General features: G+C 39.2%; 2 protein-coding genes across 2 annotated transcripts; one reads left to right on the forward strand and one right to left on the reverse strand.

Annotated features, from left to right (window-relative positions):
* Positions 1479-3818, forward strand: LOC18785591 (sec-independent protein translocase protein TATB, chloroplastic). Its single transcript, XM_007218287.2, has 6 exons — positions 1479-1856; positions 1945-2066; positions 2417-2476; positions 2560-2824; positions 3239-3385; positions 3483-3818. The coding sequence occupies exons 1-6, from the start codon at positions 1625-1627 to the stop codon at positions 3542-3544; spliced, it is 888 nt and encodes a 295-aa protein (XP_007218349.2). The 5' UTR covers positions 1479-1624; the 3' UTR covers positions 3545-3818.
* LOC18784945 (methyltransferase-like protein 1) lies at positions 3892-10065 on the reverse strand. The gene is made up of 7 exons (XM_007218835.2): positions 9774-10065; positions 6478-9194; positions 6083-6166; positions 5844-5948; positions 5599-5707; positions 4898-5049; positions 3892-4409 (listed from the first exon to the last, which is right to left on the reverse strand). Exons 2-7 carry the CDS (start codon positions 9178-9180, stop codon positions 3969-3971), a joined length of 3594 nt encoding a protein of 1197 aa, XP_007218897.1. The 5' UTR covers positions 9181-9194; positions 9774-10065; the 3' UTR covers positions 3892-3968.

The raw sequence follows: 12011 nt of genomic DNA on the forward strand, positions 1-12011 counted from the left end.
CTATTCACTGTTACTTACATTTTATAACATCGAGAAAAAACTTTTGTCAAAGATGTCCACGTGCGGCCCATCCACTTTTGGTTTTTTTTTTTTTTTTTTTTTTTTTTTTTTTTTTTCCATATTATGGGTTTTTGTGGGCACCCCTCGTGCGTAAGATAGCGACACTCACACACTAAATTAAACTTGCACGGGTGGTGCTCTTCATCTTTCTCTCTCTTTGGTGGTCTCTCGGTCTCAGCCATCATCATCTCTCCATCCAAATCCAATTCATCCTTTTGCTTTCTGAAAATGATATCTCAACCCAACAAAAACACCTTTTTTCTCCTTTGCTGGTGGTGGCCTCATCACTCTGCTCTGCATGTTAAAAATTTAGAGCCTACTTTTTATTTTTTCTCACCTCTCTCACCTCTCTCACCTTATCCCAAACTTCTATGGTGAAAACTCAAAGTGTGTGTTTTACTTTTTACTGTTCAATATTTTATATTAAATGCGATCATGTTACCTAGTCACCTACCCTTTTTATATTCAGATTCTGTTCATGTCTCTGTCAGACAAATTATTCTTGGCTTCTAAACCTTTTTTGTGGATCATTCAGTCAATGTGTGGGATTATAATTATACAGTTGAAAATTATTATGATGGTTTCACTTTCTATACACTTTCTCAGTTCAGCTGTGGTATTACAAGCAGCAATGCAAAAAGTTAAAAACTTTGCAGATAAAAGCATACCAATTATATCCTAAAGCTTATTATATCAACACTCACTCATATCATATCCCACTTTCATCAAAACAGTGAGAGGTTCTGTGAATATGATAATTCATTTTTTTCCTAGATCCACCCATGTAACTAACCAATATTGAATGCAACTAGGGGTCCACTAGGAGGTGCAAATGCAATGCAACTACTGGATATTTCAGAAATTGATCCTCTCTCTCTCTCTCTCTCTCTCTCTCTCATGGGGTGGCTAGGAGTGGCTAATGGTCCCACAAGGCAAAAGCTAAACCAGCACACCACATGTTCAACTTATCAAGTAGGTGGGGGTTGATCTAGCAAATTTTAACACATGCACATTTTATATACATATAACAGATTTAATTCAAGATCCTCCTTTATATCCCTTTGGAATTCTCTTATCAGAATAATTGCCCAAGGGGGCAGCAACAGTTGAATGAAAAGGCTTTTTCTTTTTCTTCACAGCCACATCATGGTAGGTTGGTTATTATTATTATTACTATCAAGAATTCAAGATCATATATTGCTTTTTGGAGTTTGGATGAAGGGTTTGCATGATTTTTATGGGATTTTTAATACATCAATTATTTGACCCCAAAAGAAGAACATACCAACAACATTTGGAGCCCAATTGTCACATCATATTGGGCTGACTGGTTATTGAACTTTGTAGCAAAGAGCAGTGTTAAAATTGACTAACAAAGATACATAAAGGCCCATCCTTTGAAATGATTTACTGTATTTGATCCTTTTCAATTGGGCTACAAACCCAGGTTGAGGCTTACCCAGAAATGCTCGAAATCTGAAAACACATCTAATGCTTCTGGTTGTTATAATTTTGGACTCTGACCAGAACTCATGAATCGGAAAATATCAAAATTCTTGAATTGATGGTCATGGCCTCGGCTATTGCTGCTGCTACATTTGTGTGTTCACCAGCATCAGCTCCCAGAGGCACAAAATCAGCCATATACAACCCGTCTTCTTCGCTGATATCACGCCCCCAAAACCCAAAATTTCAACTTTGTTCTGTGTTTCCTCCACTGGGTCTTAGTCCTTTCTCACCATGGAGTGGCTTGAAGCACCTGGGTATCTCATTCACGCCGAAATCTTTAAAATTAGGTACTTTTTATCATTCGGGTTGCTCGTGTTTTCTTTATTTGTTTGCTGTCTTTAGTCATTTCAGCTCATTTGTGATTTGTTGGTGCAGAGAGGAAGGGAAGGCATAAGGGTATGGTGGTTTATGCATCTCTGTTTGGGGTTGGAGCTCCTGAGGCTCTGGTTATTGGGGTGGTGGCTTTGTTGGTTTTTGGTCCCAAAGGTCTTGCTGAGGTGAGTGGCATGTTATGTATAGCTGGGCGTTTTGATCTCAAGTTCAAGTTCTTGTGTGAGAGTGCTTGCTTGTCTTTTGTTAACATCATCAGGATAGCTGGATTTAATTTCTCATATGGATGCCTGTGTTCTCTCAGTTTTAACTTTTAAGTAGTAGAGGTAAATTCTACGAACTAAGTAAATTTGGTTGGTATATGAACCCCTCACAGAATTGTTGTTGGCCAAAACTCAATGACAGAAGTAATGATGGCCTTGGGAGCTTAGGATTTCAAGCTTTAGAAAGAAAATAATAATCTTCGTTGCTTAACTGATCTTTTGGCATCCCAGAGTAACAATTTATCTACATGCAGGTTGCTCGGAATTTAGGAAAGACTTTGCGTGCTTTTCAACCCACCATTAGAGAACTTCAGGTTAGTAATATTAACTTTCGTTCAAATGTATATTTATGGTCTTGTGAGAAGGCTATCAATGTTGCATGTACATCTGCGTGTAGGACGTTTCTAGGGAATTCAAGAGCACCCTTGAAAAGGAGATTGGTCTTGATGACATTTCACCTTCAGCAATAGACACATACAATGCCAACAAAATGGCCGCTACTTCAACCCCTTCATCAGCTACCACAACTTCAACCCCTTCATCGGCTGCCACGGCTGCCCCTTCATCAGATGCCACTACTTCAACCCCTTCATCAGATGCCACTACTTCAACCCCTACATCAACTGCCACGACTGGAGATGCAGAAACCACGGCCGAACCCAGTAAGTGATTAATGCAGAAACCATGACCGGAGATGCCAGCAACCGTTACATTTATCTTTGACTTCCTTTTTTATTTATTGAAAGAAGCTCTTGTATATGTGATTACTGGTTAATCATTCTGACACATTATGGAAGTTTTTAGAATATGAATGAATACTAGAAAAGAACACAAATAGGAGTAACCAGGCGTTGGGAAATTTTGAGCCAGTTCTAATCTTTATCCCCCATACATCTTTCATATGGGTAACACCTGCTTCTTACAGAGAAAAATATTCGCTATTTATGTAGTCATTATTTTTAACTGAATCATGTTGTGGCTGTGGCTGTTTGATTCAATGTATGATTATACAGATCATAACCTTGCGCCCCATGAGATAGTTTCTGTCACTTTAAGCAATCTCGAACTGTGTGCAGATGGGGCTCCGTCACCAAGCAGAGCATACACCAGCGAAGAGTACCTAAAAATCACAGAGGAGCAGCTAAAAGCAGCTGCTGCCCAAAATCAGGGGCAGACATCTACTCCAGTGGAAAGTCAACTTGAACCTCAAACTCCATCTCAAGGTTAGTCGTCCTTAAATCAATCCCTCTCGCTCTCTCCCTCCCTCTCTCTTTGATGATCTCACATGTGATGATGTTGTATGCATACATTTGGTAACAGCTACCGTTGAAGAAACTGCTGCTAGAACTCCATCGACTCAACAACCTCAAAGTGAGGCATAAGACCTAGCACATTAAAATGGTTAGAAGGATCCCTGCCCATGTCAAAATTGAGATATGAAGCCTGACAAGGATGAATGAAGCTGAGAAATCCCAATTATATTGTTCTTTCACAATTTTTGTCAATGACACTAGTGAAGTCCTTGGAATTTCTGTATAATTAAGAGTACAAACATGGCAACCTCAGGATGTCTGTGATCTCATCAGAGTACGATTTTGACCAATGCTACTGCAGATATGCCATATATTTTTAGATAATGACATTTTTGGTCTTTCATTTCTGGTTATACCAATGGTCTTCTTCAACTTCAAATTTGATGATAAAGCTAAATCACGATGCACGCACAAGATCAGCGCATTTTCTTTCCATTTGTATAAGAGGGAAAAAGAATTACAAGAGCAAAAACTTCAAATACTGAACATTTTGTTACAACAAATTCATGTGTCTGTGAGACTCGAAATCTGTAAAGTCTCCATTTGCTTGTCCACTGTACCCATACATATCAAAAACCTTATCATCTGATGGCAAATTGTTGCCCTCTCGCCCTTTAAACCCCTCCAATTGCGAAGCCCAAGGAGCTGGCGTTGAGGGATTGGAACTTGAAGCCTCTTGGTTAATACATAGAGCAGTTGGATTTTGTGGTGAATTTCCAGCCGGCCTTCTGTTGGAGGAATTTGCCGTGGTCAGAGAAATGGATGCTGAATTCTGTTGCTGCAGTTGCTGCTGGTTTTTCATTGGCGACTTGGGCCGAAGGGCCTCTATGTCGGGGGTTGTCACAACAAGATGAGGTGCCTCTGGAGGTGGATTTCGTCCACCCCCTCCTTGCCAAACTTTTCCGTCCTTATCAGCAAAGTTCCTGAGATAGGCCTGGACATCACCCGTATTCATTTAGCAGCGGATAAATCAAGAAACCAATTTTATGTTTGAAAAAAGGGAACAAGATTGATGCAGTGGTATAATTAAAAGTTTCTAAACCTACTTTCTGGGCATGTATGGACAAATGATTAGTTGATTAAACAGTGAGCACCAAGAGAAGTCAATCCCAATGAATAACTCATGATTTGACAATAGCGTGTTAGGTTTGATGTCATTTATCAGCCTGTTTCTCTGCCATCTTGCTCCTTCCCTCTCTAAAGAATTAATTTCTATTTTAAAAAATAGAAACAAAAAACACCATTTTCATCCCAATTATCCTCTAATCACTAGGAGTTTTTCAGTTATCATATTCAAATCCACTGAACTCAATGGTTAAGCCTAAATGATCAGCCACTTGCACAAACAGAGGAGCTGGTGCACTCAACGACTGTGGTTCTGTACTTTCAGTTATGAAAAGAATTTGAGCTAAGTTCTTTTACCTCGGCATTGAAATTTGATGAGGATAGTCCTTTTCCAGCAGTCAGCCAACCAGACCGAATATTGTGGTCTTCACCAAAGAGTTCAAGCCTCCTGCGGCCAAGGGCAAAGTGCTCAATAATCCTGTACATATCCTCAGGCTTTTGGGTTGAACCTGCAATTCCAATGGCATCATATAGCATAATCAGTGCTCATTTCATTGATCCAGATGCAAATGAAACAGTATCATAGGGCAGTTTTGGAACTGAGCATAAGGTATGATAATATCTTTTTTTTCTACCTCATTCCTCATTTTGTTGATTGAACAAGGATAAGATTCTGCTTTATATGTGTTTACAGCTAAAGCAAAATTTTCCTACACAGATGATTCTGTCACAATTTATGCATGCCGTTATTATTTTGACAAAACCCGCTTAATCTCTAAAACATATCAGAAATAACAAGAAAAACATATTCATCATGAACAGGGATAAACAGCTGCTAAAAATGATGAGTTATTTTGCTTATTAAAAAAATTGAAACAGCTTGTATTTTGTTTTCAAAAACACTAACAATAAAACGTCTAATCTCGTTTTAAACACATTCACAAGAGCAAACTCGATCTCGCAACCAGCTCACAACACATCATGACACCTGACTACAGAAACATTGAGATAAAAACTCACACCACTGCAAACCAAGGGTTATTGATACAATTACTAACCGTATGGGGGTTCCTCAGCTATTATAACATCGGTATCAATGTTGGCGTGGATTATATGGCCATCAGTGCTGCGACGAACAGTGCCTTTTATTCCCATCAAGCAATGTTCCTTCATTGTGTTGGGAACATAACAAATCATTTATAAAATCAATCAATTTACCAAATAGATTTTTTTTGGGAGGGGGGTGGTGGGGACAGATAACAAGATGAAGATGGGACATTCAAAATAGAAAAATTACACCAACCTTTGAGTGCTGAAACAAAGTATGAGCATCATGCCGTAAACCAGGAGTCGCATTAGTTTTGTTCGTCTTCACCCAACATATATCTTCGCACCTACGAAATCCCCACTGCAGGATCACATTGATTAGATGTAGGTAAGCACAATTTGTTTATGCAAACATATTATCCAAGATCAAATTACAGAAATAAAGGTAACCACAAGTTGTGTTTATAATCTAATACAGAGGTCCTGGTTAAACACCTTTTTTAGACATTGGCGACCCTGCTCAAGACCCATGCCATCGCCCACCCAAAGGAAAATGAAAGACGGTGTGTCTGCTATTGCCTGTAAGCACAAAGGACAAAAGTTCAATTATTGAGCGAAATGTGAGAAGCATGTAAAGACAAGGACGATACGGCATACGAATTATGTCTAATACAATAAGTACATAAAAATGCATTTTATGTTTAGTGATACAAGACTACTATTATTATCATATGAAACATCTATTAATATAACTGCTTTATTATTTGCCACTATGAAGTTGAGAGATGAAAAGTAACTTAGCAGCAAGTTTTACATAAGCTGACATATATAGATACCCATATCTAGTCTTCTTTTTTAAAGGAGAAAACAATTATTTGCATCCAGATTACCTCAATCTTAAGATTCATTATTTCTTCAAACGTCCAGTACTCCGTATGGTCAGCAACACCAGGAGCACGATGAACATATTCCTCCCAAGGTGGATCCACAAGAATGACATCAAACTTGGTTCCAAAGAACTCTGGGGATAGCTCAAACTCTTTCAGGTCACATTTGTAATACATGGGATGTGAAGCAGCTTTAGCCACAATCTCGTCCTTTTTCTGTATAAGCTCCCTAAGCTTGGGGTAGTCCTCCACAACATTTGTAAGCTCTAGCTCCCTGATGAAATTCTGGGGTCGCATACCAGTATCGACAAAATTTTGAGAGTAATCATTCTGCTCTCCTCTAGAAGGAGCTTTACCAGGAGGTCCACTACTTTTATGAGGAACCCAGCCACCTGTATTTTTATCACCCAGAGTTCCTCTTCCCATTGGTCCAGCTGCATTAAAACCAGGGCCGGATATGCTTGGAGGAACTCCTCTTCCATGGCCAGATTGGTTAAAAAACATGGCAGCGTTTGTCGGAGTCCCCATATTAGGAGGAAATCTCGGACCTGACGATCCAGGAGAGACCGAGGAGAGACCAGGTGGGACAGCTAACATATTCATGTCAACTCCCCGAGCACCAGGCCACACGGGAGGAGGAAATGGTGGAATGAATACACCAGGGTTCATTGGTGGACCTGGAGCAGGTGACATGCTAGGTGTAAGTGGCTGCATTGGTCCAGGTGGAGGCATTCCAAGAGGTCCAAATGGCGATCCCATTATTGGAAGTGGGATTCCTACCTGTTGGCTGTCTCTTCCAGTAAGCCTACCCCTTCCTCCTCTGCCAACTCTACCCCCTTTTACTCCTTGCGGAGCATTCCTATTAAAAGGTCCTGGCTCCGAATTTCCATATGGAGGCTGTGAACCACCACCAGAACTTTGGCCACCAGCACCACGCCCAGGCATAGAACCTTTCTGTCCTCTTCCCTTCCCTCCATGGGAATCAAAGTCCTCCCTCCAAGAATTCTGATCTCGCAAGGAGGTAATATCATCTGTATATCTTTCCTTTGAATCTTCCCTTGGCGGTCCAGATCCATGCATATCACTCCTTCTTGTCCTGTCATCCTGCATATATGCCCACTCTTCATCACTTGGTGCTGATTTCCCATCAGATTGCTGACCTACTTCGGTTCTCCTAGCAAAGTTGGATGCTGATTCTGCTCTTCCATAATCTATAGGCTTAGTTTGGATCTCAATCACATCGTAATTTTCATTTGAAATTCCAAAATTTGATGAGGTTTTCACAGCTTCGCCTCGGCTTCCATCTTTCCTATTACCAGACCGACCATGTGGCCTTTCATTATCAGCCCTCTCACGACCGTGTCTCGGCAGCTCCCACTCCCTACCATGATCATAAATGATATCCCCATTCTTGGAATCTTTTTCATTACTGCTAGGTTGCCTTCTTTTCCAGTTCTCTTTGGAACCTTCCCGATCCCTATTCCTGTCACTCCAGCTATCATCTCTGCCTTTAGGTCGATCATCCCTATAACCATCTTTTTCCAGTTCCTTCCGCTTGAGATTAAAATTTCTGTCATAATCCATCTCAAAGTATTCTGAATCCTGATAACGCCTCCCACTCCTCTCAGGTGTCCTCGACCTGGTGGTACTTCCTACTTCTCTAGCACCCTTCTCTTTCGTCCCCACATTTGATTCTTCATCAGCATTCAAAGACCTCTCCCTGCTTTCGGCCACATCCCGACCAATGGGAGTTTTCTGCTGTCTATGCTTTTCAGTTTTCTCCCTGCCTGATCTGTCTTCACGAGAGGCAGGACTAGCCCTATTATCTTCTTCAAGTGTTTCTGGCCTACTTTTACCCTTACTCTTCTCCCCATCAGCTTTTCTCTCTTCTCTGTTGTTAGATTTGGTACCCCTGTCACTGTTTGAATCTAAACCCTTGATTTTACTCTCGCTGGGTTCATTTCTCACAGAAACACTTTTCTCCTTAGAACTCTCATACTTAGGATCAGAAGGCTTATTGCTTCTTGAATCAGATCTTTCGTGATGACTTTCTTCTGCTTTCCTTCCACCATCTGATTCATCCCATCTTCTTCTCGAGTTCCTCACCTGTTCAGAAGATCCATGAGTCTTCTCTCGGCTGCTTTCCTTCTTTTCTGAATGCCTGGAATCTCTTTCCAGTGCCTTTTCAAGCTCTCCATCATGGGACCTTTCTTCTTTGCTCTTACTTTTACTCTGAGAATTCTCATGCTGTGTTAGCCTTGAGCTCATTTTCCTTCTATCATTTTCTTCCCCTCGAATTGGTCCTCTACCCCCCAATTTATCTCCACCATCTTGCTTGTTCTCTAATTCCCCATCCTGATACCAACTGCTTAACTTTTCCAAACTGCTCTCTTCTTGTTTTTTCTTCATCTGCTTAGAGCGTGACTCTTTTCTTGAGTCATAATCGTCTTCATCACTATCTGCATTGCTAGAGCCACCAGATCTTTTTCGGCTCTCACTTCTGTCCCCATAATTTCTTCTTCTGCCACTGCTATCTTGTGCTCCAGTGTCTTCTCCATTACCAGATTTTCTTGATCTGCTCGACCTGTGCTTCCTCTTATCACTGCCCTCCCACTCTTCATCTTCTCCGGCCCTATCACTCTTCAAATTTGAGCTATCCTCTACTTCTCGTTTCACATGACTCCGACTACGTTCAGGAGAGTCCATCCAAATCCTAAGGCCTTCAAATTAAAAAAACATAATAGTTATTATCATTTCTGATTTACTTGATGTGCTTATTACATCAGGAGCAGATACTGGAAAGCCTATGACCAAATGATCCTGGATCCAGATTTAAAAGAGAATAGCAAGAGAAGTCAATGAATCCAAAAAAACAAAAGACCAGAGTTTCAGATGAACAACTATTAACCATTAGCTCAATTCAAGTAACTTGACCAGCATTTAAACTGAAATACCATCAAGCCAATTCAAGTTTTTTTGGGTAATAACAAGGTAATTAAAAGCAAGTTTAAAGAAAGACAGAAAACCCAATTCATTTTAGCATAAACACACTATGAACCATGAATCCAACTTGAAAAGTTTCTAATGCCAAGTGTTTAGCAAAATACAACAACACGACGAAGATAAAATTGCAAGCTAAGACCATAAATTCAAACGCAACCAATCCACCTAAAACCCTAAAGACCCTGAGGTTTGACATTGTAATCCAATAACATATATGCCCGAATATCACACATGGAAGAAACTAGGAAATCAGAATATCAAATTTCCAAATTCCCTTAAAGCTGAATCTGACTTACCCGAGAAAAAGTCCGCCCACCTTTGAGTCTCAACTGCGATTGCAAATTTGAAAGCGTATAAAGGCTCTCAGACGTATGCTTATATTACTACAAAGCAAAGCCCTAAAGTCAAATTGTCGGATTTGGGACGAAGGCAATGATACGCTGGTGGTGGTGGTGTAGTGGGAGTGTGCGATGCGAAAAGAGACTCTGGATTCTTCTGTAAGCCCTAAACTCCGGTTCGACCGCTACTTTACCACCCAATCGCCTACTGTCAAAGATTAGTGTTAATTAGAGAGACCTGCTGCAATCCATAATCTAATAATAATTCACTATATAATTAAAATTTTAAACTTTTCCAATTTAATTTAATTTTCGTATTAGTATTATTCCTTTACTATATATTTAATTGGTACATGTAAAAAAAAATTTGTCATATTGGTACATGTAATATTATTATTACCTTTTTTCTATAAACAAAATTATTGTTATTACATGTACAATCCAATAGTAGCTGCCTTTAATACTTCTTTTTTTTTTTTTTTTTTGGATGAGACTGCCTTTAATACTTTACGGGTAGGCAGCTACCCCCCTTTGGTGGGACTTCAAATATTTTCATTTTTCATAATTTGTAAATACGGGTAGGAATTGTCTACCTACCCCTTATGTTTGTAAGAGCAACTCCAGCGGAGTGCCAGAGCCTCGGGCTGGGGGAGAAAGACGAGAAAAGCTGTTTCCAACGATGAGCCCAAGCCCAGGCAACACGTGGGTCCTATCAAGTCGGGCTGGCCCGAAGGTCAGTTCAGCCCGAGGTCCAAAACGAGGGCTGGTGATGATGTCATCGCTGACGCCAGGCTGGCGTCAGCCCACTCATGTGATTTTTTTTTTCTATTGCCACGTGGTGTCGTCTGGGCTCTCCAATCTGATTTTTTCCTCCAATCCAACGGCAGCCAATTTTTTTGCAATAAAATACTGAAATTTTTTAAAAAAAAAAACCCAAAAATTAATGAATTTTTTTCTATAAATACCAACCAATTTTTTAAAAAATTTATCTGAAATTTGAAATTGAAAATTTTATCCGATTATGAGATATGAATAGTATTGACACGTAAGAACCCGAAAATCTTATCCGAAAATATTATCCAAATTAATTATTGAGGTAAAAAAAAATTTGTGAAAAAAACAACAAAATGAATAGTAATTGCCATTAGCCATGGCAACGGATGGAAATACAAAATATTATTTGCAAGGGCAACCACTATTCACGTGAATAGTGGCTACCCTAGCTCCCCCCCTCGTTATGGCTAAGGGCAAATGAGTGGAGTTGGTCTAATAGCAAATGACCCGTTCTTCATTAGTGTAGTGGTTTGGGGCAAGACCTAATATATCAATGAGTTTGGAAATATCGGTAGTTCAAAAATATGAAATTTTTTATGGAAATATCGAGATATTATCGATATCAATAAACATTGAATAAAAACCACGGAAATTGCGAGAAAAACTTGGAAATTTGAGTTATTTACACTAACACCTCATAAGGTGTTCGGCTTTTTCACAAAACTCCTTGAGGTTTTAGAAATTACAAGAACACCCCTTGAGTTTTTAAATTGTTTTCACAACCCATTTTCATTGATTTTTATCCAAAGATTAATGATTTTATATAATAAAAAATTCTCCAAATGACAAAGTTGGCCTTTAAAATTAGATTGCATATATTTTACTGAGGTTAATTTTGTCATTTGCATAAGTTTTTTTCAATGAAATCATCAATTTGTGGGCAAGCAATCAACGAAAATGAGTTTTGTAAAAACAAATTGAAACCTCAGGGGGTGTTCGTGTAATTTTTGAAACCTGAAGGGGTTTTGTGAAAACACAAGAAACTTCAAAGGGTGTTAGTGTAAATAACTCTTCAATTTTTTCATTGTCTTCATTATATCGATATTATCGATATTATAGCGATATTTTGGCTAAATATTGCTGAAGTATAAGATAAATTATCGACATCAATAATTTCCGATATTATTGATATTTATACAATATGTGTATAGATACGTTCCAAAATATCCTTGATCCGAAAAAACAATAATATCCTCGATATTTCGTCGATATTATTGATAGTTTGGACTATGGTTTAGAGTAATTGCTCTTCTATGCGAAGTTTTGGGCTATAGTCTTAGCATCTGTGTTATGTGTATGAGTTTAATATATTATCGCTCAATAAGAAAGGTTCTAAACCAAAAAAAAAAAAAGAGCATTAGA

Source organism: Prunus persica, chromosome G2 (genome assembly GCF_000346465.2).
Source record: "Prunus persica cultivar Lovell chromosome G2, Prunus_persica_NCBIv2, whole genome shotgun sequence".
NCBI lineage: Eukaryota > Viridiplantae > Streptophyta > Magnoliopsida > Rosales > Rosaceae > Prunus > Prunus persica.